The 26,430-nt window shown below is 38.4% G+C and overlaps 1 protein-coding gene across 1 annotated transcript in view; it reads right to left on the bottom strand.

Annotated features, from left to right (window-relative positions):
- The window catches only part of rps6kal (ribosomal protein S6 kinase a, like), a 44,383-nt gene extending 18,949 nt beyond the window's left edge, over positions 1 to 25,434 (bottom strand). Inside the window, exons 1-9 of the mRNA XM_067456864.1 lie at positions 25,187 to 25,434; positions 20,863 to 20,919; positions 20,622 to 20,738; positions 14,218 to 14,299; positions 14,049 to 14,129; positions 9,789 to 9,868; positions 4,785 to 4,891; positions 4,472 to 4,509; positions 1,669 to 1,811 (exon numbers count right to left, since the gene is read on the bottom strand). Coding sequence (XP_067312965.1) covers positions 1,669 to 1,811; positions 4,472 to 4,509; positions 4,785 to 4,891; positions 9,789 to 9,868; positions 14,049 to 14,129; positions 14,218 to 14,299; positions 20,622 to 20,738; positions 20,863 to 20,919; positions 25,187 to 25,252 — 771 coding nt within the window. The 5' untranslated portion in view covers positions 25,253 to 25,434. The remainder of the gene's footprint in view (positions 1 to 1,668; positions 1,812 to 4,471; positions 4,510 to 4,784; positions 4,892 to 9,788; positions 9,869 to 14,048; positions 14,130 to 14,217; positions 14,300 to 20,621; positions 20,739 to 20,862; positions 20,920 to 25,186) is intronic.
- Positions 25,435 to 26,430: the final 996 nt, after the last annotated feature.

The raw sequence follows: 26,430 nt of genomic DNA on the forward strand, positions 1-26,430 counted from the left end.
GATCGATACTGTAAAACATGAGAATCGTATCGTTTCAGATATTCCAGTATCAATGCATATCGAAATATCGATATTTTTGACAACACTATGACGGATAGAGGAGCGATGGGACCTGTTGATCATGCCTCATGTGCTCTGATTGGTTGAAGGACTATCCAATTGCGTATTACGTACAGAGTAATTTCAACTATGCCCGTTGATCACGCTTCTTGTGGAGTAGAAAATACAGAGCAGACTCCCCAGACCAATGGTCAGTCTTAAGCCGGGTGCACACTGTGCGATTTTTGCCCACGTTCAGCCATTTAATGACCACTGCGATCAAATTTTACCTCGGACGTCACAAAATTCTGGCAGTGTCAGAAGATTCGGTGCACAATCCTGCAGTGTGACTTCTACGATGGTCGTCAAATATCTCAGTTTTTCAAAACAAACTATGACCAAAACGAGAGCTAGAGATTTCTTTGTAGCCACCATTTCAGTCTCGCGTGTAATGCAGCTCACCATCACCGAACGTGTCATTTGTTGATATAAAACACTGGATTAGTTTTCTTGCGTGCGTCCGTTTTTAGCGCGCCTTGACTACCGTACAGTCTGACATTAATATCTTACAGTGTGAATTGGCTAACAGCGGGGATCATGTTCTTACAGTCTGACAAGCAACATTCGCAGAGGATTTAGAAAAAAAATCGCACAGCGTGCAGGACCCATTAAATTGAGCTTGGTCATAAAAAAACAAACTCCACTGTGTGTAAAAATGTGAAGGGGAAGAAAAAAACAGCTTGTGTTAGAGGACATAAGAACTGAGTCAGGAGGGAGTGAGCCGCACAGACTCTACATCAAATGTGCCACGCTGTGCTCTGAGCCCTAAATCAAGTCCGTCCCGCTCAGACAGGTCACCCTGCGTTTATCACAATGGCTGTGATGCTATCAGTGTTGCACCTTGTTCTTTTGCTGAACAGTATTGTGTTTATAATAGAGATGAAACGGTATGAATACATCATTTCATGATTATAGGTACTAAAACAGGGTATGCAGGAACCTGAAGTTAATTTCAATACCTTTTTAAGACCTACTCAAAATATTTTAAGACCTCATCACACTTCAAGTTCTAATCGGCAACAAACCTTTACCTTAATAAACAGTTGTAGTAGAATGTAGAATTAAAATCTCTATCGTAGGCCAATTTTGTAGCGTTTATATTGCATGTTTCGCAACATATGGAGGGCGACACATCACCTAACCGCGCATTTAGCAAAAATACGTGACGTCATCCGTAGATGGCGCGTGCCGAGCCGATCTCAGACTGAGCACCCCGTTGTTTTTTAATACTTATGGGGATGCAAATAAATATATTCATGAATACTTTTTGGAGTCAAACTCTTTTGACAAAGTTTAAACAAAATTTAATATCTCATAAGATCATGATTAAGACTTTAATACCTTTTAAGGGTCTTATTTTTCCCAAAACGGATTTATCAACTTTTAATACTTTTTAAGACCCCGCGGACACCCTGTAAAAGGATCTGTTGATCATTGGTCAAAAAAAATACTGAAAAGAACAGGAATTTCATCGACAGACCGGTTTCATCCCTAATATAGAACTTCACATTTTCCCAAACATACTAATCACGGGAGAGACATAAAGGTGTTGCTGTGATGAGCTCCTACCATTAAGACGCCGAGAGACCACCAGTCGGCACTCTGTGTGTGACCTCTCCTGTTGACCACCTCAGGGGCCATATACTCCACAGTGCCACAGAAAGAGTACGCTTTTCTGTCCTGATCTACGGATTCTTTACTGAGCCCAAAGTCTGCAAAAGGCACATCAGCACATTAGTCATATTTGCAACGAGTCACAAAAGCTAAAGCAGGGGGCGTCAAACTCTGCTCTCTGAGAGACCCTCGTGCTAGAGCTGCACGATTCTGGATAAACTGACAATCATGTTTTTTGTGTGTGTGTGTGTGTGTGTTACTGGACACAAATGTGTATAATGACATGGGTATGACACAGGTATTAAAAAGGAGAGGGTGAAATATGAGGACATTGGCCATGTCTCCAATTTTCAAAATGCTTTTAAATCATACAGGATGAGGTTTTTTTTAGAAAGTAAAAATGCAGAATATTTATTGTGATGGGTAGGTTTAGTGTGTGTGTGTGTGTGTGTGTGTGTGTGTGTGTGTGTGTGTGTGTGTGTGTGTGTGTGTGTGTGTGTGTGTAAAATAAAAGTTGTGATTCTCCCATGATTCTAAAGATAAAAAAAAACATCAGACAACTAAACAAAATAACACGCAAACTAGAGGTTCTGACAAAATGGCCAATGCCTTAGTCTTATTAATGTAAACTAAATTATTTATTTGAATGTAGGCCATGTCTCGTTCATCAAAACGTGTCTCCTTATGGGATGAATCAGTGTGTGTGAATAAATCTTTTAAAAGGCACAATATGCAAGATTTTTTTTATTAAAATATACAAAATCCTCTAGAACAATGTTATATATTTTGTTGACCTGTGTACTTACATTATCTCAAATGTTTCCAACAATGTTTAAATCCAGAGTAATTATCTCTTTTAACCAGGACACGGACGGTGCCCTCGCGTCGCCAATCAATTACATCCCATCCACACTACCATTGCTTTCCGTAGAAACCACAGAAAACACCAAAGACACTTTAATATATTATGGCTGCATCTGAAATTGCTTACTATGCGAGTAGACATTTGAATTTGATCGAACTTCGCGAAAAAAAGCATGCTCTATATCAGGGATGGGCAAACTCAGTCCTGGAGGGCCACTGCCCTACAGAGTTTAGCTCCATGCCTAATCAAACAATCAATCGATCAACTTTATTTATATAGCGCCTTCACAATCACGATTGTTTCAAAGCAGCTTCACAGTGTCAAACAGGACAATATTGCAACAAACACACCTGAACTAGCTAGCCAATGCCTCCAGGATTACTTGAAGGCTACAGGCAGGTGAGTTTGATCAGGGTTGGAGCTAAACTCTGCAGTGGCCCTTCAGGACCAGGTTTGCCCATCCCTGATCTATTTAGTATGAATGAGTGTAGTATGAGTGTAATCCGGACGTACTACATCCACCATGTTGTCATTATTATGTGCCCTGCCAGTGTCCCTTCACCTCCATTCATAAATCCTCCCCCGTGGCCTCATGGGATAGTAAAGTGTCCATTGTTTGCGCACTTTGAAATCTCGCTGAAGTAGTAGGTCATCCGGGTACTTTTCGCCTACTGTTTTTCGAACACTATCTAGTAGAAGTATTTGATTTCAGACGCAGCTTGTGTTTTATTAGACAGACGAGCAACTGTTTGGATACATTTATCAACAGAAAACCGATCACTGTTATACAGCTCAACTCGGTTAGTCTTATTGTTTGAATCGCTCTTTTCTTGATTCACCGCGAGTAACGTTTTTACCTCAGAGACGACGCTTTGGTCAAGAGGCTAACAGCATAATCAGAGAGAGCTTTCTCCATCGTACAATACAGTTAATAAATAATTGCATGTCATTTAGCAACGGTTAATTAGCCATCCTGTTTTTATCAATATGATCTTCTAATATCGATCTAGATTATCATAGCCGTCACCGACCGAACGCACAGACACAACACAACAAATGGAGCAGAAGTGGCGACTGCAGCATAATCAGAATACAAGCATAAAAATAAAAGCTCAAGAGACGGTGTTTGGCGCAGATCTTTCTCATTAGCTTTCAGCACGTCCTGCTTCATACCACCATAACGTTAATAAAACGAATACATTCGTGAGCATGATTTCTGCCCGAGTCTGTTAGATTTCTTTTCATCGGCTGTGGAGGTGAGAGGTCAAGACTACAACTCCCATAATTCCACGCTCATACACGACATCATCAAGCTACGCCTTTTTGAATAAGCGACCTCTAGTGGTCAAACTTACATACTGTGCCTTTGAATGCCTTTTTATACACTTAGTTGTCGCCATCTCTTGGTTTAACGATAAGCAATACAAATACATACAAGTGTCAAAATACTTTTTTAAAAGATGATTTGCACTTATTTCGATCAGTACCGTGTTTATACACATTAATAACGATGTGTGTTTGTTTGTGTGTAGCGCGGTTCACGCTCCACTGTCGCTTGCGCTGTGAAACAGACAGCAGACTCGTAGTCATTTAAGAATAAGATTGCGTGGGTGTTTGAATCAAGATTGAGATCTTTTAACAATTAATAATGCAGCTCTACATCCTGAAAACTGGTGTTAAGTCTGCAGGATGGCCGAGATTAAGTCTTCAGCGGCAGAGTTTGACAAAGAGCCCCATCTGACCACGTCTCAAACACATACAAGACTCAAATCATTCTTATTCAGGGTGAAACGCTAACAGAACAAGTAACGCATTACAAATTTGCCTCTATCTACATGCACAAGTTCAACAGGCAGGGAAGTGATCATGTAATAAGGGGACAACGGTACGTACCTGTTAACTTGATATGTCCAGCTTCATCAAGCAAAATGCTGAAAATTAAGACCACATTTCTCCAATACAGATACAAAAATACATGAACTAAACAAGAGTCAACAAAACAAATTCAGACGAAGAATTCAAAACCTCTCGATTATAATCTTGCACATTGGTTCTGTCAGATATATCCATCCTTACTTAATGAAAGATCAAAAAGAGAGGGCAGGTGAAATGCCGGAAAGAGAGAGAATACGGTTTCTACATTACACAAAGAGAAAGAGAAAGAGCGAGAGAGAGAAATGCAGAGAGGTGAAGGGGGATACTTTACTTTTCAGGCTTCAGGTCTCTGTAAACAATGCCTAGGTTGTGTAGATGATCCAATGCAAGGGCCAGCTCTGCAAGGTAGAATTTCACATCCTCCTCTGTAAACATAACCTAGTAAGAACTGGACAAATTTACTCTCTCATCAAAGATCACACACACAAACACACACACAACAATATAATACACATCATAACAACGATGGATGGATATACGCCAGGCATATTTGTTTGAAATGAATATTATGTCGGGTTAACAATTAATGGATAGTGTAGGAATTTGCAGAGTTATTTTAAAAAACACTTTTGAAAGGGTGCTCATTAGGTGTGTTAACATTCACTAATGTTCCTCAATCCAATTTTCATATTCTGAAAGTCCCGTTTATAAGAACCCTAAATGTTGCAATACGGTTCATGTGCATGATATATTCTGAACAAAACTTCAGCACATGCATAGAGCCCAGTCACTGCATTCAGATGTGACTGGAGCTATCGTCAGTATAACTGTTGTTTTGGCATTGATGCAGAGGTGGACAAAGTACCACCATTACTTGAGTCAAAGTAAAAGTACCACTGGTCAAATATTACTCTGTTACAAGTTGTAAAAACAATTTTTTACTTAAGTAATAGTACACAAATATTTGCTTTTAAAAGTACTTGAGTATCAAAAGTAAATTTCCTATTTTATGTCAACACATTATTTTATTGTTGTTGCATTGTTGTATGAATGCACACTGTGTCATCACGGTGGTTTAAGCCAGTCAGTGATGCTCCATCCACCAACATACTAGCATACGACTACCTTAAACTCATTTCAGTACTAGTTTAAAAGTAACAAAGCTCTTTCCAAAGCTGCTGTCGCTTTAAGGCCGAATGCACGGATCCAATACACTGATACACATTGGCCTGTCAAGATAACAAATTTTGCTGGACGATAAATTGGCCAAGAAATTATTGCGATAAACGATATTTCATTTTCTAAAATATTGATAATGGTATAAAAATGCAGGTACACCTTTTCAAAGATCAATAAACTTTAATTTCTAAAGACTATTTAACACTAAAAATAGAAAACATTTTAAAGAACCACAATAAATGAACACAACAACCAAAAACAATAAAAGCATGGACTCTCAGTCTGTTTAAAAAATGCATTTAAATAAGTACCAAAAACAATAAATAAAATGGATGAAAACTGCAACGGATGGTTGTGTTTAGGAGCATATTAGGGGCGGCACGGTTCACAAAACCCATGGTTCGGCTCGGGTCACGGTTTTAGGGTCACTTTTTATCCTTTCTGTACGGTTGTTGTTGTTGTTTTTTCTTTTAATCCAGAAATGTACTTCAGCATATGATATATTAATTATCCACAATTTAGGATACAGTAATAAAATTTAAAAAAAAATTATATAATAGCCTAATCATGCACAAACTGAACTTGACCATCTCTGAGGAAAGTGATATTTTGATACAGCGAGAGAGAAGACATGACATGCGTTTCATTTATTTGGCCAAAAAAGGAGAATGTGTATTGCTATCTCTACAGGAACTTATGTGCCTTTTTAGCACACAAAGATTGAACTGAAGAATTAACTTGCGTTTATCAAACTTCAGTGTAGCTTTTAGCCTAAATTATAAACGATGCGTCCGCTCGAGCGCGAGACTGCGCGCAGCAAAAATGGCGTCGACGCGGAGTGCGCGAGACCTCATTTCGCTTGCCGTTGTGCACATTAAATTTCATAACTTTGCGTGAGGCTCGTTGTCGTTTCATTTTCGTTGGTGAAAAAAAAAGTTATTCGTCAACAAAATGAACACTGCAGTACTGAAACTGTAGGTCTAAAAAAAAAAAAAACCTGACAATTTCCATTTCAAGCTTTCACCAGTTTCACATTCCTCAATAGACCCTTTCCACAGACTTTGATGAAGCGTTTTAACCGTCATCAACATCCTAAATCCTGCAAAGTTTTGTACTTGCATTTTTTTTAACATTTATAACACTAATACTTTGTATTATATTACTTTTGCATCAAATTACAAACAAAAAAAAACGCTGCTGTGAGGGCGTTTCTAATACAGCGTCTATGGAAATGATGGTAAAAATGAACTGGCTTCTCTCTTTTCACTGTCGTTATAATTTTTTTTCCCTTTTTTGAAAGTTGTGAAATCACTATTGTGGAGTTTTTCTTTTGCTATTTGAGCAAATTGGGACAAAAAAATATATTGAATGTATTCTCGCTATAAACGTTAACCCAACTATGACTTCCGCTTCTGAGAAACCCGGGAAATGTGGAAAGGGTCTATATGCTTCCGCAGGTTGGACCGTGAGATTTTGAAAGGTACGATATGGTGCATTGTAGGCAAACAAAGCAAACATTTAAGACAAAAACAAAAATGTATCTTTTCAGAAAACTGAAACATACGATATAAGTGTAACGCACTGTGCCGAGGAACTGTTTTCCAGTTTGCAATCAGCTGATTAGTGTTCAAAAAATGCTGGAAAATCATTAAACTTCAAGAGTTTTTACTGATATTTGAGATTTGACTTCAAGCACCTTGATAGATATAATGGAGTGAAAAGTATGATATGTCTTTTAAATGTAGCAAAGTTAAAGAAGGTTTCCAGAAAGTGTACTTAAGTACAGTACTCAAGTAAATGTAGTTACTGTCCACCTACTGTCTCCATGCCATCTAAAAAGAAAGCTGACATATACTGCATGTCAGAAGAGCTCTTTCAGTAAATATCTCCTCCACTGGCCAGTAAGACGTTCATAAACTGCTCATTAGGGCACTGAGGAAACAAGCTATTTGTCAATCCGATTAAGAAAATAGTCAGATTGAAGCAGTTTTTCTTAATTATTCCCTTTCGATCAGATTATTGACAGGATTATCATCAATCCCATCAAATTTGATTCGAACTGAGCTCAATTGCGATGTTCACATAAAGGCTTTTCTATCACATTACTAATGTATTATTAGGTTGCATGTAAACCTAGCAATTCTGTGTAAAGATGAAATGCCACACAGAAGCCGCTTCCCTAATATAATGGAGTGGTTTGATGAAATGCTACATCTGAGCCACAGTCAACTCTGCAAGACATTCAGCGTGTGGTCTTATTTTTCTGGCGATTGAGCACATGAATCGACATTGTTAAGAAAGCACAGAAAATGTACAATAAATAAATAGACAAACAAATAAATAGAACAAGTTCTTGAGACACACAAAGGGCTGGAAACATAAGCCCCGTTTCCACCAAAATTACCCGGAACAATTTGTACCAGGAACTTTTTTACAGGAACTTTTCTCCCCCCCAGACCTGCAGCTGTCTGCGTTTCGACCGCGATAAAGTTCCGAGAAGATTAGGCAAATTAGTCCGGTGATGTAGGACTGCGCGCGACTGCTCCTCCAAATCAGTGAAGGACAGTAATCATTTGTGTGTGTACCGATTGAAAGATTTAGTGAACTGTTTAGATGAGACGTTATCTAAGAATTGATGATAATGTAAAATGTGTACCTAAAATGCAATGTAAGTCGCTTTGGATAAAAGCGTCTGCCAAATGCATAAATGTAAATGTAAATGTAAATGTAAACCGATCTGGTGTTTACATGTGATGACTTTCAATCGCAATCATTTTGTCACATGCAGTTTGTCTGCCGCACCAAAAATGTCAACGCTGTTTTCTCCAGCAGCTGGAGTGTGTTTACTGTAGCCATAGCAACTCTTAACGGCCACCAGGACTAATACAGTATTATTTATAGCTATTTGTTGTAAAGTGTAATAATCATCTCAGAAAAAAAAATCTTCTGTCAGGCGCAGTTAAAGTAAAAACTGCCTGGGGCAATATACGCTGTGTCATTACTCCAACATTATCTTCATAACTTACGAAATAAAAAGTTTACCCCTCAGAAAAATGTACTTTCCTCTCTTGTCAACATGAGCGCGGCGCGCGCTGTCACGTCATGTAAGGACACACACTTAAAAGTAATCAGTCAGGTCGTTTACATGGTGAAAAAAAATTAATAACGAGTATGGAAGAGATTCAAGCTTTGCTGCTTTTGCTGGTTATGTATAGGTTTACTAAAGAGGTAATTAACAACGACAGAAAAGAGCACTAATATGCAGATTCAGCAGCATGCAGCTGCAGCATATTCAAAAAGCTTGTAAAGCTAGATTTAAAATGACAATGTATATTATTATCAGCTATTACGGACATTGAACGTGAGATGGCTGAGACGAGCGCGCGCCACCAGACAGAGAGCAAAGACTGATATTTACTGAACGCAGAACGAACCTCGCAAAAGACTTTTAAAAATGCCGGTTGAACTGCGTGAGCTCAACCAATCAGCATGTTCAGCGCCCAAGTCCCGCCCTCGAAAGTTCCTGAACTTTGAAAAAGTACTACCTCGCGAGCAGGGCCGTTTGGAGGGGGAAATATTTACCCGGAACTTCAATTTTACCCTGGTTCCTGCGGTCTAAACACACGAAGTACCACCCAAAGTTCCTGGTTCCTGGGTAAAGTTCCTGTGGTGGAAACGGGGCTATACAGAATAAAGGCCTGTTAATGAACACAAATTTTCACTGCGACATCTATGCACCCCAACACACTGACTGTGAAAGCAAACCAGGTGTTTTGTGGTAGAGTACAGTTTAACAATAGAGGTGTATTTTGTCAAATGAGTCCAGCATTCAAGCATTTAAATGAAAGAAAATTTCACTTTCTGGATGAGTTATTTTTAATTGCAAAATTTGGGATTACTGTCATTTTCTGGTTTGCACCCCTTTGGGTGAGAATAGGCGTCAAGTTTATACTCTAAAGCTTTTAAAACCTGCAAATGAACACAAGTGAAAATTTGGCAGAGGACATTACACTTTATAAGACATTTGGATATTATTACAAACAATGAATTGTAGGGGGGAAAATAGCAATACAACACAGTTATAAGAGGAGCGGTTAGTCGGTTAACATCAACATCATAAATCAGACAAAGAAAGTGTAGATCACACGATGCTTACCTCTTTGGATAAACGAGTAAATACATCCCCACCCCTGAGAAAATCCAAAATTAAATAGAGTTTCCCTTCTGTCTGAAAGGCTGCAAGTAAGAAAAAGAAGGGGGAAAAACCTGTCAGACACACCTAGAAGTCAATCCTGGGGAATTAAAGGAAACGTCATGTAAATATTATATTAATATTATATTACTGATATTGAAGTGGTGTTTAATGGCTTTAAACGAGGACGCTCAGGGCTCAACGCTAAGGATTTTTTCTTCCAGTGCCGGTCGGATCAGTTGTTCAAAGTAATAATTAAATAAAATAGGCCTAGTTATTGTTTTCATTGTTCCATGACTTCAATAAGTAAGGTTGTGACACCGAAAACTACTAGTCTAACAAATATAAATTTCAAATATTGATAAAGTAATGCAAAAAGAACAAATAATCAATAGCACAAATAGTGTAACAGTAATTGTAAAATGAAAATGAACAATCAAATGTAAAATAACACTACATAGTATAAATTAAAGAAAGATGAATCCTTATTAAAATTACAAAAGTTATTCATTCAAGAACAGTTGAGAGATTGTTTTCTTTGTTTGTTTGTTTAACATTTGATTAACATTAAAGCAGGTTTATTAGGCTGCTGTCGTCATAATTAACCTGAAATGGCGCTTAAACCAATTTTGCTTAGTGTGATTATGAAAGCGCAAATCTGCGATTATTATTCTTAGCGAAGTGAAGATAGTGATATTTTCTATTTACACCATATAAAAGTAGCAGTTCTTTGCAATATGTGTAAATAGTAGTTAGATGCCATTTATACTTTATTTTGGCCAATACATACTATCTGCACCTCAGTATTGTTGTACATTCACAGGATGCAATTATAACAAAGTACATTATTATATTTATTTAAATTATTAAATGGACACTGCCGTAATGGGACACTAAAAGCCCTCTCTACACCAACCCCTAACCCCACCCAATAAATACTCTTATTATTATTAAGCATTTCGTTAGGCACTTTATTTCCACATTTAGGACATGTTCTTCATTTTTATTGAAAGTAAACGCCTTTCCGATGTGATTTGTAATGAGAGTGAGCTCGGCAAAAGGCGGATTTGAACCAGGGTAGGTCACGTCAAAACCAAGGATCTTAAGCTTTACGTTTTACTGACTGCGCCACTGAAGACATTTTTTTTTTTACCTTGTTTGCCCAAACCAGTCATTGTTAGGCGGAGCTAGTGCGAATAGCATTTGCCAGCAAGGCGCACTATTTGCACTTGTTGTGAATAGACACTCTGTGATCAGTAGTAACTCAATCTGAAAGCAGTGCGAGTTTGAGTCGCTTATGTTCATTTTTTCAAAGGCACATATTCACCAATATTTTTTTTATTTCAATAATTTTGTGTTAATTTGTCCGTTCAAGCGTTAGAAGATGTGAAAGACAGCTGACCGAGCTCACTTCAGATGTGCACACAGAACATCTCGCACTATTAAAGTTCTTTCTACACTGTAAAAAAATATTGTTGGTTTTACTTAAAGAACCTGTTCTTCACGATTCCATCTTTCAAACTTTAGTTAGTGTGTAATGTTGCTGTTAGAGCATAAATAATACCTGTGAAATTATAAAGCTCAAAGTTCAATGCCAAGCGAGATATTTTATTTAACAGAAGTTCCCTTTCAAAGCCTACAGCGAACGGCCGGTTTGGACTACACCGCTGCACTTCCTGCTGTGATGACGTCACTAGAACCGTTTGTTGACTAAAGCTCCGCCCACAAGAACAGACAAAATAGGGGGCGTGGTCTCGTTGCTCTCCCACGTGGAGAAGAGCGCGCATTCAGCGCTTGCATCGCCCCGTTATGGTAAGAGGCGGGACCTTTCCGGGCAAAGTGCGCTAAGCTGCTCTCCAATCACAGCGCGGGAAGCGCTGGCCCAATCAGAACTCGTTACGTGTTTCTGAAGGAGGGACTTCATAGAACAAGGAAATCATCAGGCCGTGTTTAGGACGGAGGAAACAGCGGTATACAGATAAGCAAATTGTGTGAAAAATACTGTGTTTTTTTACACGCCAAACATGAACTCATGTTATATTGCACACTGTAAACATAATCAAAGCTTCGAAAACACGCGAAGAACGGGACCTTTAAAAAAGTAAGTAACCTGGTTGCCTTAAAATGTTAAGGTTAAATTAAATTGGTTTAATAAATAGAAACTAAAAATATTATTGTATCTGAACCACATAACAAAGGTGATAAATAATGAAAATAGCACAATTTGGCTGCGTCATCACAAATAAAACACACACAATTACCCAATATGCTTACAAAATCTTTTAATAATATTTGAATAAAGGTTGTCGATTCTCAAAGTTCACTGTATTAACTCAAATTTTTAATTTCAATGAACTCAAAATTAAGGCAACCTGGTAACTTATTTTTTTTAAATATTTTTTTACAGTGTAGTCTTCTTGAGCTTGAATATTTCAATCTTAAACTTCTGTGGCGTTTACGCTGGCCTCGGGCCATCTGACAGTCATTATTGTCGAGCCCTGGCACTACATGTCATCAGCTAGCATTTTACAGATAGACAAGACAATGTCTGAGGAATATATACATACAGTTATAACATGCTATCTAAATGTATACGGGTCAGATTTACACAGTCACTGGACTTCAGTGATGTGTCACGCCCATAAGTTTATAAAACAACATTCATACAAACAAGATGAAATTACTATGCCATGCATACAGTCTGAAATGTGCAGTGTTGGGTATAATTAGTTACTGTAATTTAATTACTTAAATTTAATTACCCTTGAAAAAGTAAAGGAAGGGATTACTCTTATTTTTTCTGTAATTTAATTACAGTTACTTCGGATGTAATTGAACTAAATACTAAATATAATTATACATAATTCAATAGTGGACTTAAAGGTGCACTATGCAGCTTTCCATCCACTGGAGGGCGCCTATTCAAAACAAATGCGTAGTTTGATGACGCAACGTGTGAGCGCAGCATCTTGGGAGATGTGGTCTTCTCATCACAGCCGGTGCGAAATAGGACTCGGGCAGAAATCACGTTCATGCATGCGGTTATTAACGTTACTGTAGTGTAAAGCAGAGCAGGACCGAGTGTTGTAGACCTGAGCACAGCTGCTGGAGGGATTGTTAAACAAATACCCGCCTCGCGAATACCGGGACTTTTATTATGAAGGGACGGGAGACAGTCGCCGGTCGCCTGCACTGATCCGCTCTTCCGGTTATGATTTTGAGGTAATGCAGCTCTGTTTATCATATTAGATACATTTAAGTGTGTTTAAAACGATGTTATGACGTTACTCCGTGCGTTCACTTGTTCACACTGCTAAGAGTAAAGCGCTTCTGCCAAATAAAAGCCGAAACCGAGGGGATAACGCAGATATGACGCGATTGACAGGCGACTCCCTCAAACGCTATGCTGAAACGTCCCTGTCCTTAGTTAAAATCGCAATTTTCTCACAATTTACAAATAGTTGGAAACATCTGGGATATTGTAAGTACTCAACTGAACAAAATATATAACACTGGCCTAGAGGTTTTTGGATATTTTACTGCAAAAATACTACATAGTGCACCTTTAACATCAACATTTAGTCTAACTTTAAATTGCATGTTTTTATGTATCCTTCTCACATTTGTAATACTTTGGTAAGTTAATAAGAGTAATTGATGTAGTTTTATTCTACGTATTTAATGAATTAAGAGCCGTTTCATGTCTAACCTTGAATTGCTTAACTCGAGGTTGATTTAGGATTTAGAACGTAATTAACTAGTTTTTGGAGAGAGTAATTTGTACAGTAATCTAATTACACTATTGAAGATGTAATTAGTAACTAGTAATTCATTTCTTTTTTAGAGTAACTTACCCAACACTGGGAATGTGTAGTATTTGTTTTTTCCCTACTACTTCCACCAAAATTGGCTCAAACGATCATTGGACAGAGCTGCATACAGACTGACCACACCAAAGTGAGGCTCAGCAAAGCTTTGGTCTTTTGAAATTAAGTTTGGTCTACTGCCTTTGTTGTTTATACTTAAGAAATGTGAGCTCTAAAACCACACGAAATAAGAAAATACCAAAAAGTACATTTCATGGTTTCATTGCAAATTGTCTGCAACATTAGAATTGCTCCCTTACACTACTGAAACAAAGCTACGTCTTGTCGAACGTTTTGGGATAATTAAAACCCAATAACTATTACTCAGAGGGTCTAAGACAAATCATCTGAGTCTTACCATAGTGCAACTTCACAATGAAAGGATGATTGACCTCCACCAAAATATCTCTCTCCATCTTAGTGCGAACTCTGTCCCTCACTGCAACACAACACACACAAACAAATGATGAATAAACACGAGTATGCCGGCACAGAAATGTGTCACACCAATGAAGACGTGCACTGACCTTTTAAAGATGCCTTTTTGAGCACCTTCATTGCATAAAGCTGACCGGCATCCGGACCCATTAACTTCCGCACCAAAAACACCTGAGGTCAGGACAGTTCACAGATTACCTTCCAGTTTACACAGACACAGGAAAAGTAGATATACAATTCCCCTCACATCAGCATAAATGATTATCGAGTCATCACAACATGGAAAAATTCATGTCGGTCATCAGGAGAAATGGGTGACGCTCATTAAACCAGTCAAGAAATGTTTAGGGCGCAGAATAAAAAAATTAAACTGGAGGATATTTATTATATCGGAAATATAATATGAATATATTGATACAATGTTTCTCACGTAGACGTTCTTAAAAATAAAAAACTGTGATTTATTCCCGGTGGAGGAGCGAGTTTTGTGATCGGGAACGGCTGCTCATGTGCTCAATAACATGACTGTCTGTATGCTGTTAATAAAATGACATATGCTTGGTATAATACGAATAAATGCATATTTAATTTAATAATAGGAAAATAATATCCTAATTATTATTTCATTACTTAAATCCATTTAAAAATAGGAATATATATAGTATATATATACTGGCGCGGCCAGCATTATAGTTAAAATGGTTTTCTGTCTCGTATTTTATCTCAAAATAAAGGATGTCATTTTATTCCACATGGAAATGAGCAGAAATAAGTGAATACAGCCTCTTATTCACATGAGCTAATCATAAAGCTGTGATTATTTTATCATATATAATCGCTGCCGTAATAACGACCCATTTCAAATGTTTACGTGCTTTTCTTCTCTTTATTTTCTGAGCTGTGATGAAATATATAGCTCTTGTAAACACTGGCCAGCATTTCAGTAATAAAGTCTAAATCTTTAAAATGCATCCAAATTACAGCGAAGCGCAGCTGTACGGTGCCCTGCAGAAGTCAAAAAGGATATAAACTAGGGCTGTGATCTCCCAGTCGATTATTAGTCGATACCTTCTGGCTCGACCAAAATTCTGATTGGTCGATTTGCCGCGTTCATTTCATCAGGTGTAAAGTTAATTGCTTTAACTTTGGTGTTTTCAGAGCACCCCTGTTTCACAGGTAACAGTCTGTCTTCAGAACACCCCCTTTGTTTTCACTTTTTTTGGATTAGCCCAACCCACTGGAGAAGATGGACAGATTGAAGTAGGCTACTTTGCTGTATATTATTTAATTAATTGTGAGCGCGTTTTCATAGTCAGTCCTCTTCTACCATGTCAACAAAGACATCGGCAGTGTGGTAGCATTTTTTTAAATAGAAAATGGGGAAAAAAGTACAATGCTAATTTTGCAAGCTACGGTTTGCATATCACAGCTCGACGACAAACGTATATCGCCTAAAAACGCTAAGCTAAGGCCATCCTTAAAAATATTTTGGTTTGCAGTAACAGTAAAAAAAAAAAAAAAAAAAAAAGGGTGGGTAGGTAGGTCGATATTTTTTTTTTTTCAAATTTTAATACCAAAAAAAAAGTAAATTTTTGGTGATGGTGATTACGTAGGTATGAATTTAAACAAATTGGCATATCGTGACATCACTGACTGGGTCTTCAAGCCGTGCCTTCGGGCGCATAGGCTAATTGCAGGCTATATACACCACAAACAAATTGAAATATTTGTCAAAAACATGTTTATTGCATAAATTCCAGGTGCATTCTTTAAGAAAAAGGTCCAACCACCAGCTAGCTGTCATTGACTCAAAGCTATCAACCCTCCCTTTTTTTCCAGGTTTCTCACGTATTTTAGCTCTTTTCCCGCTGTCTTCCCGTTTTAGTATTTTCCCGTGATATGTTTCTTATTTTTACACTCGATTGTGTTAACTCAGAACACGCAACTATCTGTGTCTCTGAAGTGGCTTGCACTTCTTGCCAGACCAACGCATCTGGTGATATAGACTAGTGTCTTTGAATATTAAAAAGCAAAAAGTTAATTAAGTAGCTATAACCAACTCTTTACTGGTAAATATTACAGTAAACAAACATTGCAGACAATGGCAGACCATTTTTTTCAGACGTTATTTTATTTTTGTAATATTATGTATTGTCTTTCAGTTTTTTTGAAGAGACACTGCCCCTCTTTCCTCCTTCTTGGCAGCCTACATTTAGAATAATAGATTTGATTAACGTTAATGATGAAAAAGGTTTAAAAATCGTGATTGTTTGGATTGTTTTTCCTGCCTTCGAGCCAGAGCCGTTCACTAAATCAGTGTTTCCCAATCTTTTTTCAGTCATGGCACCCTTTGAAAATGTTCTAATTTTGTGGCCCCCCATACACACGTTATGCTAGGGGTGTAGAGTACAGATTGCTCACGGTTCGGTTTGTATCACGGTTTTAGGTTCACGGTTTCAGTACGGTTTGGTATTTGCCATGCTCAGGGACAGAAAGAACTACTGTCAAATAAAAATAAAGAAAATAAGAACAAAAAACTTAAATACAAGCAGCAGCACAAATAAATACTATTGAGCAAAGATACTAATAAAATAAACAATGCTTTTCAGATTTTTCAGGTAGGTCTAACATTAGTTATTAGGTAGAGAAATTGAATAAATTAATCAAATGTAAAATAACTGCACATTTAACTGTTTAAATTAAAAATGAATCCTTATTAAACTTACAAAAGCTATTCAATCAAGAGCAGTGAGTGATGTCCTTATCTTTTGTTTGACAGACAGCAGTAAAGGCTACTGCCCCTTTAAGACCTAATACAGAGATATGCATCGTCTTTCTTAACTGTATAAAGTTCTCTTAAGGCATATACAGACTGTCTGATAGATACTCATCAAGATCGACATGTTGACATACTTTTTGTGTGAGTTTGTCCGTTCAAACGCAAGACTTGAAAGAACTCAATATTTGCGGACTGTGAGACGTGCGCGCGCTGCGCAAAGAGACAGATCTTCTCTTACTGCAGAGGGTTCTCATTCGCGTCTTCTGGCGAATATACTGAGTGATGATGGCGAAAATGACTGGTCATACGGCAGCACTCGCATGCATTGCATTGAACACAGTTTACAAAGATAGACCGTTTTGCCCACGTTCTTCTTTTATTATCGCTGTTGTAGTGCACGTGTATCCATCGACAGAACCATACATAAAGCATTATTTTTTAAGTTACAACCAGTGCCGCCGCTCCCACCACGCGCAGTTGAGCAAAACACACGCTACCCATAGCAAAGCGTTATGACAACGACATTTCAGACTGACAGGGACAAGATAAACGGCTTTTCCGCCATTTGTTACTGTTTTGTACACGTTGTTATATTAATTATAATTCAAATTCTGTTTTATTCGCCACAATATAGTAACGATAAATGTTGAGAGGGGCACTTTTGATTAATTTTCAAAAAGGGCAGGGGCTCAAAGCCCTCCCCTCTGCAGTGCACTTGCCTGGTGTGTGTAACGTGTCCATGGTCCTGACTCCTGTCACACACTGCGGCGAAATCTCCGACAGAGCTTTAATAGTCTAACATCACAGTGAATGAGAGTATGAGCCGAAACGAACGCACGTGCAGGCCATAGTGTGACATCCGTTAACTATAGTGTAAACATAGATGACGTCACGGGTTTTTCTATAAAAGAAAGAACGTAGCCTTCGTTTGTATAGCCCAGGCAATTTATACATTTATAATACTTACTAAAATATAATTCATATTATTTTATTACTGTTGTATTAGTTGTTTGAAGAGTAAAAAAAGAAATTGGTCGGTCTTAAAGCCAATTTACAACCGGCAAGTCGGTCGGACTAAAAGGGAAAAAAAAAAAAAATTTGAGTCGGCCCTAAATTGACAGGGTCGGTCGGGTTACGGCAAACAAGAATATTTTTAAGGATGGCCTAACTTGTCTGTGTTTGGTTGCCCTTTCTGTTTTGAGTAAGGCTATATGAACATATCAGAATTGCCATATTTCAATGTTTTAGTGATTGCATATTTCAATCGTTTTATAACTGCAGGCGCATTATTTATTTATTTTTTCGGAGCTTAATGCGCGATGCACTGTGCCCACTGTTTGTATTAAGTTGAGCCTATGCTTTATTTTTCAGTTATGCACTTTATTTAATTTCTGCTCTGGATCTGGTTTGTTTAAAAAAATATTCCTTTTTTTATTAAAGACGTGCCTTTTGTGTTTAAGAGTAAAAGCTTTAAAATGAATAGTCTATTCGTGTCTCCGCCGCGAAACTGAGCTTCGAGCTGCACAAAGCGGCTGAAATTATAGTGTCTGCCAGTTATTACAATACATATGACAAAATTAATTGTCTAAATTATGTTGCATATCCCTCAAAAGATCTTGTGATATCACTAGTTGACAACATAGTAAGCTACTATATTTTGGGAAATCATAGGCAATATTGCGCAGGTGCACGTGAGGCAACGCTGTCAGAGCAGACAGACTTGTGTGTCAGACTCATTTCAGCGCAAAATAATCAGGTCAAAAATGATTTAATAAACTGCAAATAGCCTACTAGTTTTGTATGTTTATTTAGAATTCATTTAGGCAGACAACAAGGTTACCAAGTACTACGATTCATTTAATGTTTTTTTTCCTAACGTCATTTTTACTCAAATTTCAGGACTTCAGTCGACCAAGATTTTCTATGGTTGATTACAGCCATAATATAAGTGCATCAGCTCTAATATGATGCACTGAAATGTAAAAAATGTGACAATACCAGCATTTCTGTAGTACCGGTAGTACCGACTCCTGAGTATATCCGGTACCTGCAGCTGCGTGGAGTCGCTTCAGTGTTAATCTAAGCGTAGGGCTCCAGACTGAAGCTAAATATATACTAATGTATGTGAAGATTAAACTGCAAAATAATATTTAAATATTACTCCTGCATGTTCTGCGTTTCTGTGTGAATGACGGGCACAGATGCGCGGCTTCACGGCAACCCGTTAAAATAAAAGTTTGGTTTAACTTGAAGAAAATGACAGAAATATATTAGGCTACTGTTGTACAGTAGATTTAGTTACGTTTCAATGTAATAATAATAGGCTACAACTAATTATAGTTATGCCTAGATGGTAGCTTATTTTTTACTAGATCATTTTTAAAAAAAAACAAGATTTACTTTTAAACAGCATGTGGGCTTTAAATGTTTATGTATTATTTAGGGGTGACCCCTAATAGTCGAAGATTCGATGCATCGATATGCAGGACCGGATTCCACCACTGATCTCATGGTCGAATCTTCGCGGGTGTTATGAAACCAGGATCATACCATTTTGGCAATATGGGTGTGCTCAATATTAGTGTTATAGACGTGTCGCGGCGCTGAGCGATCCCCCTTTAAGAGCACAGAGCTTCGCACCGCGCCTTAAATTCGAACACATATACACTGACAGCGGCAGTCGACGCCTGTCAGCGAGGATTAAATGTATATTTCCCTAAAATCGTCCATATACATACTGATTTCACCCTGTGCTACAAGATACACTCATCGTGCAGCTCTTCTGTCAGAAGTCGATTCAAAATTGTCTGCCTGGTGTGAGATCCTGAGACACGGCGCTGAGCTTCAGTCCGGTGTGCGACCGCCTTTAGGCTCAATCGGCTAAAGAACGTGCATATAAACGCACTCAAGGTGTTCTTTTCCTCTCTAGGCAGGTATTGTTTTAGGTTTATTTATCAAAATGTTCTTTTATATATGTGTGTGATGTTCTGTGTTTCGATCGCGGCTTTTAAATGTTATGAGAGAACTGTTAATTTACGAATGTGTAGTGTAGCCTAGTTTTGATCACTTTATTAAAAGTGGTGGCTGTGTGCCGTGTGTAAAGTAAAATAAAAATAGTCTTAGCCTCCAGCTGACTAGTGTCCTGCCCTTCCCAACCCATTTATACCGTTTATTTTTTCCGGTCTATGGTTTACACACACACAGATGATTCGACTATCGGTCGACCATAGAGAGATTCGACAATTCTGATTCGAATGTGTAAATCCTTAGTCGGGGACACCCCTAGTATTATTTACTTAATATGATTATCACCATAAATAATAAACTTTTTATTATTTTTTATTGGTCGCGGGAACAGTAACATTTAAATGGCATTGGTACCTACTCCTGGAATTTTGCTATCATGGTGACATCCCTAATTCAGACAATTTGTCATATTCAAAACAGTTTCGCTCATATGCGAGCAATCCCAATCATACAGGAGCCGTAATGAAAGAGAAATCTACACCGCTTCATTAACTAGTTATTTAGTGCTTGTGTCAAATATTTTAGTCAGAGGGATCTCATGCATAGTGATGTGCAAACGAGTACCTCACGATAAGTGCAGCCATTGCATTTACAAAATAAATCATTTCAATACAAGTTCTTTGTTCCTCTTGTTGTACCAAACTGCACAGCCCTACCATTAACACATAGAGTAAAAGAAGCAAAGACCTTCCCAAAGGAGCCTTGTCCCAAAACCTTGAGCAGCTCGAACTGGCTGGGTTCGGCCTTCTCGCAGCCCTCCTTCACATGATGAGTGATGGGAATCTCTTTATAAGCCCCCTCATCCTGCACACACAAACACACACACACACAACTGTAGACATCCTGACATGCGACAAACTCAAAACAGATCAAGGTTACACACTTCTGAGAGGTTCACAGGCCAAGCACACAAGCACAAGTTACTCACACAGTGTGTGTAGGACTCCTCCTCCATTGGCTCATCCATGATCTGATGCCCATTAACCTGAAATCAAAAACATAAACATCACATTATGGCTTTTACAATACAGTAGCATGAAACCGTAATCTTTCATTCACACCAGGGGTCTGTTCTTCGTACGTGGTTAACTCAGTTAGCTGGATTTGATTGTTGACGATTTGGCTTGATCTGGGATTGTTTGGTTCTTCGAAGCTCATCCTGGACTTGTTGTCATAGCAACAGGTCCGTAAGCTTAAACCTGCTTGGGTTTATTTCAATGTAAACAGGATTAGATCGCATCTTGAGGTGCTATTTAAAATCTGTCCCAGCCACTGCTACTTTATTACAAGAGTTCATTACTGAACCAGGGGCAATGATAGTTTAAAATAATAATAAATATAAAAGTTTATTTGAAAATAATATTTTATTGTTTTAATGTAAAATTTGCGTATAATACTATAGACACACAGTCACAGATTTATTTGTGAATTGTGATGGAATAATTACTTTATAGTTGTATTAAAGAGGTTTACACACATTGTGCAGTTAATCTTCATTGTGCATTAATGTGAGTGATGACGGCTATTATGGGATGGTTTGATGCAGCGCAAGAGATGCAGATAATTTGATCTTGACTGTTAAGAAACTTTAATTAATACTGTCACATAACAAATCTGCTTCAAATTGAATTTAACATGAAATTACAACATTAAAATAAAAATGTAAAGTGTGTACAAATATTATAAAATCATGAATATAAATAATTGGGAATCTTGTTCATCAAAACAGTGTACATTTAATTTATCTAACTTTTATGTTGGTTTGGTCGTTTGTCTGTTTCCTTATAAAGGTCCAGAAATTTGTGTTTTTTCTGATTTTGACAAGTTTTTTGCCAGGTGGCTTTTTTAATTATATGATGTCATTACGTTGTCTTGACGCCAGCCAATCGCTGCATTGCTGATCGTGGTTTCGAGTATCGATCATCTGCCCTCTTCAGGGAACACAGGTACGATCCAATCCGCAAATTTGTTTGAAGAACCAAATTAGCCATAGATCAGTTATCAGGATTAAATATCTGGGATCCGTCAAATCATCTCGGATGTATTACGCAAGGTACGAAGAACGGGCCCCAGCTCTGCTAGTACTAACCCTTCTATCATTTTTTCCCCTTCCAATTAGTTGACGACATCCTCTATTATGGTCATGAGGAGTCAGACACCCAAATCAGTGTGTGGGTTTGAGAATCAAAAATTGATTCCAATTCTGGAATCGGACAGTTTTTGAATTTAATTTTAGGGTGTGTTCATACTTGTCATGTTTGGTTCGATTAAAACGAACCCTGGTGTGATTGCTCGTTTAGTGCGGTTCATTTGAACATATGTGAACGCTGCCACCCGAACCCTGGTGCGCACCAAACAAGCGGACCGAGAGCGCTAAAAAGATGGGTCTCGGTCCGCTTCCAAACGAACTCTGGTGCGGTTCGATTGATATGAGTCTGTGAAAGGACCCATTCAAACAACCCAATTTCTGGGTTTGTCCATTTTCAACCTAACTTGGGTTGTTTTTAACCCAGCATTTTTTAGAGTGTAAATCGAGCCCGACCGATTTAATCGGCCGATATGAGCCAGAATTATTAGCATAATAGTTGCAGCCCTACACGTAATATCAGTAGTGTTGTCAAAAATATCGATATTTCGATATGTATCGATACTGGAATATCTGAAAACGATACGATTCTCAGTAGGGATGCACGATATTATCGGCACGACATCGGAATCGGCCGATAAACGCTTAAAATATAAAAATCGGCATCGGTCGATATGAAAACATTATGCCGATATGCCTTGCCGATATGATAACGTGTTGATATGCGCCTGCAATAACTCACGTGTGCAAGGAGTGCTACAGCGATAAGACCATGTCAGCACTGCGGTCATTCTTCAAGTGAAAACAAGAAAATACATTGCATGTACACTATACAGTGATTTTATATTGACTGTTTTTAAATGCTGCCTTGAATTTCTGAATGCACGTACAGAAGGACGTGACCGTCAGCAGCAGATTTGCCACGTTTTCACAACAAAACTAGCCCAAAACAAGCCCAATCGCGTCTCCCCACTCTCTAGCGCGTGCGGCAGCCTCCACAGCAGCAGAAGCTCCTCCAGGTCCTAGTGCCCTCCAGCTAGACCGCTATATATTTATACATGTAGTGGGTGCGCTGTTGTTACAATAATACAATGAAAAGTAGAATACACAAATAAATTGAAGTTACTTCTTGTTCTGAATAAACAAATCAGTAATGATGTCATAAATCACAAGCATGACACTTGTAAATTAAATACTTTTATATACAGTGTATTAATCTGTAATACAAATGTACGAAATGGATGATGAAAAATAATCCAAGGAGCTCTACAATAATTGTAGAATTGAAAGACAGCATCAATGGATGTCATGCCACCCCCACTTCATGTGCACAAACGTTAAATCCAAAAATACAATATTTAGGTTACAGCTGGATCTGGGGTGAAAAATTACTGACTTTATTATTGTTATTTTCAGAGCTTTTAATATACTCTTATCATAAAAAGAACTTTATTAACATTTATTTATCTTCAACAAGAATCCTTTTAGTAAGGATACCTCAGAAATCTGAAACCAGAATGAAAAAAAATAGTTTTTGCTCAAAATGGTGTTGTTTCCAAACAAAGGGAAAAAATAAACATATCGGTATCGGTATCGGCATCGGTCAAAATGAGCTGAAAAATATTGGCATATCGGATATCGGCAAAAATCCAATATCGTGCATCCCTAATTCTCAGTTTTTACAGTATCGATCCCAGCTGCGCTCTCCTCTCCGACCGAATGAGAGTTGACACACACCGGCATATTCTCACTCAGCCCGGTTAACCTCTGAGCACAGCTAACGCGCGTTCTGCTGGACTTGTTCCTCATGACAGTGTGTTAGTGTTAGTGTGTGATCGGTCTGAATAGGTCTGAACAGGAGGATCCATGCGCCCGTTAGTCTTAAAGGGACCGCAGTCATTTGTTATTCAAACTACAAAAAGACAAACGATCAACTGCTCTTGACTGATCAACTTGAGTAACTTTAATAGTTTCATCTGTACGCTATTGAATTTTTTACAAAGAACATTATCCAATGTTGTTTTAAATGTAATTACTATGCTTTTTTTTATTCAGTTTATTATCTGAATGTTAGACCTACCTGAAAAAATAAAGCTGTCTATTTAATTTGTATCTTCTATTCTATTGCATTTATTTGTGCTATTGTTTGTAATCTGTTAATTTGTTCTTATTTTATTACTGTTTACTCGTCTTTTTAAATTCAGTCTTTTACCATTCGAAATCAAGCTTTCTTGTGCTGTGTGTAAGCTATTGCAACACAATTACCCCATAGTAAAAAATACATTGAGATAGCAAAAATTTGTGAGAATTTTAATAGTAATTACTCAATTAATCAATAATTGTTCAAATCAAAACGATGCCCAACCCTAAGGAACATGTTGGCCACATTAATTTTTAGTAAAAAATAACAATTAATAATAACAAGTTCTGTTGTCATATTAAGCATCTTATCTTTCTTTTTTTACTGTGGTATCGATTTAGTATCGATATATCGATATTTTAGTCTGGTATCGAAGTCATAATTTTGGTATTGTGACAACACTAAATATCAGTATAAAAAAATATAAAAATAAAAAACAAAGACATTGTGAGAATTAATATGTACGCAAAATTTATATCTCCAAGCTGAAGAGAATTAATAAAGAGAAATACACCGATGTTTAGTTTAGAACGGATAACAGACATAACACCAGAAAGATGGACGGATGCATAAACGGCGGATGAAACTATAATATGGCACATATTTTTGTCTGATATTAATGTTGACAGCTCAATCCGTGTGTAACTAACAGATGAAGGCAGATGAGACCGTGTGCGCATGCGCGCGCTTTAGTCATGACTCATAAGGTGAATCCGATCAACAAGCGCAGGCTAACCGTCATTATCATCATCAGCTCGTTACATTCACACGCTCGTGTTTCACACACTTCACAAACACTGTGCCATTGATCGGAGCGACATTTGCTTTAAAGTTGTGCAGGAATCACGAGTAGCATCTTTAACACATGCTAACCGCTCGAGCTAATGCTGTCGTCACGCGAGTCTCCACACTGCGCCCGCGCGACGGGGACACGCTCGCTCACATCACCAAAAACACACAAAGCTGCCACTAACATCACCGATTATCAATACTGGTCAATGAACGCTGTCATAATGTGTAACATACCTCACTGCTGACGCTCTGCACCTCCATTTTGAGCGAGGACTCCTGCGCGGGGCCGATGGATATCATGTGGTTGAACTAGAGGCTTATTCCGTGAGGCATTTCTGCGTCGTGTGTGACCGTTTAAATGCGCATGAAAACCGAGAGTCGCGGGCGATTTGCAGGACCGTACAAACCGCACGGGCCGCTCCGCTCGTTTATTCCCACAAATATGGCCGTCTCTGTGCGCGCGAGCTGAAGACGGCAGCGCTGACGTCACTGTGACGCAACCCGGCGGAGGATTTCCCCATCGATGGGAGCTTAGACCCTTTAACATCCCAAACTATGCTACACTTGGAGATGAACGTGCAAAAGGAAGGAGGACATAGTTCTGTGAAAACGCACTGAACGCATAATTAAAAAAAAGGGCATATGTAAAAAATGTAAGCTTTGCTTTATAAAATGGCAGGACCCAAGGTTTCCCAGTAGAACATTGCACAAAGCATCACATTGCCTCTGCCTTCTTCCCATAGTGCATCCTGGGGCCATGTGTTCCTGTGATGTAGAAGAAAACATGATTCCTGAGACCAGGCCACCTTCTTCCATTGCTCCGTGGTCCAGTTCTGATGCTCATGTGCCACTGTTTGTGCTTTCGGCGGGGTCAGGGGTCAGCATGGGCACCCTGACTGTTCAGCGGCTATGTCGCCCCATACGCAACAAACTGAGATGCTCTGTTTATTCTTACACCTTTCTATCAGAACCAGCATTAACTTATTGAGCAGTTTGAGCTCCAGTAGCTCGTCTGTTTGATCGGACCACACGGGCCAGCCTTCGCTCCCCACGTGCATCAATGAGCCTTGGCCACCCATGACCCTGTGGCCGGTTCTCCACTGTTCCTTCCTTGGAGCACTTTTGATAGATACTGACCACTGCAGACCGGGAACAGCCCACAAGAGCTGCAGTTTTGGAGATGCTCTGACCCGGTCGTCTAGCCGTCACAATTTGGCCCTTGTCAAACTCGCTCAAATCCTTACGCTTGGCCATTTTTCCTGCTTCAAACACATCAACTCTAAGGACAAAATGATCACTTGCTGCCTAATATAACAGGAGCTGTGACGAAGAGATAATCAGTGTTATTCACCTTTACCTGTCATAATGTTATGCCTGATTGGGTGTACATTAATTCCTATTTTATAAATTAAAATGCTGTATTTGGCAGCCTTGCACAAACATAATGACAACCATACTCTTACAAAAACCTGGTTATT

This window comes from Pseudorasbora parva, chromosome 11 (assembly GCF_024679245.1).
Source record: "Pseudorasbora parva isolate DD20220531a chromosome 11, ASM2467924v1, whole genome shotgun sequence".
Taxonomy (NCBI): Eukaryota; Metazoa; Chordata; class Actinopteri; order Cypriniformes; family Gobionidae; genus Pseudorasbora; species Pseudorasbora parva.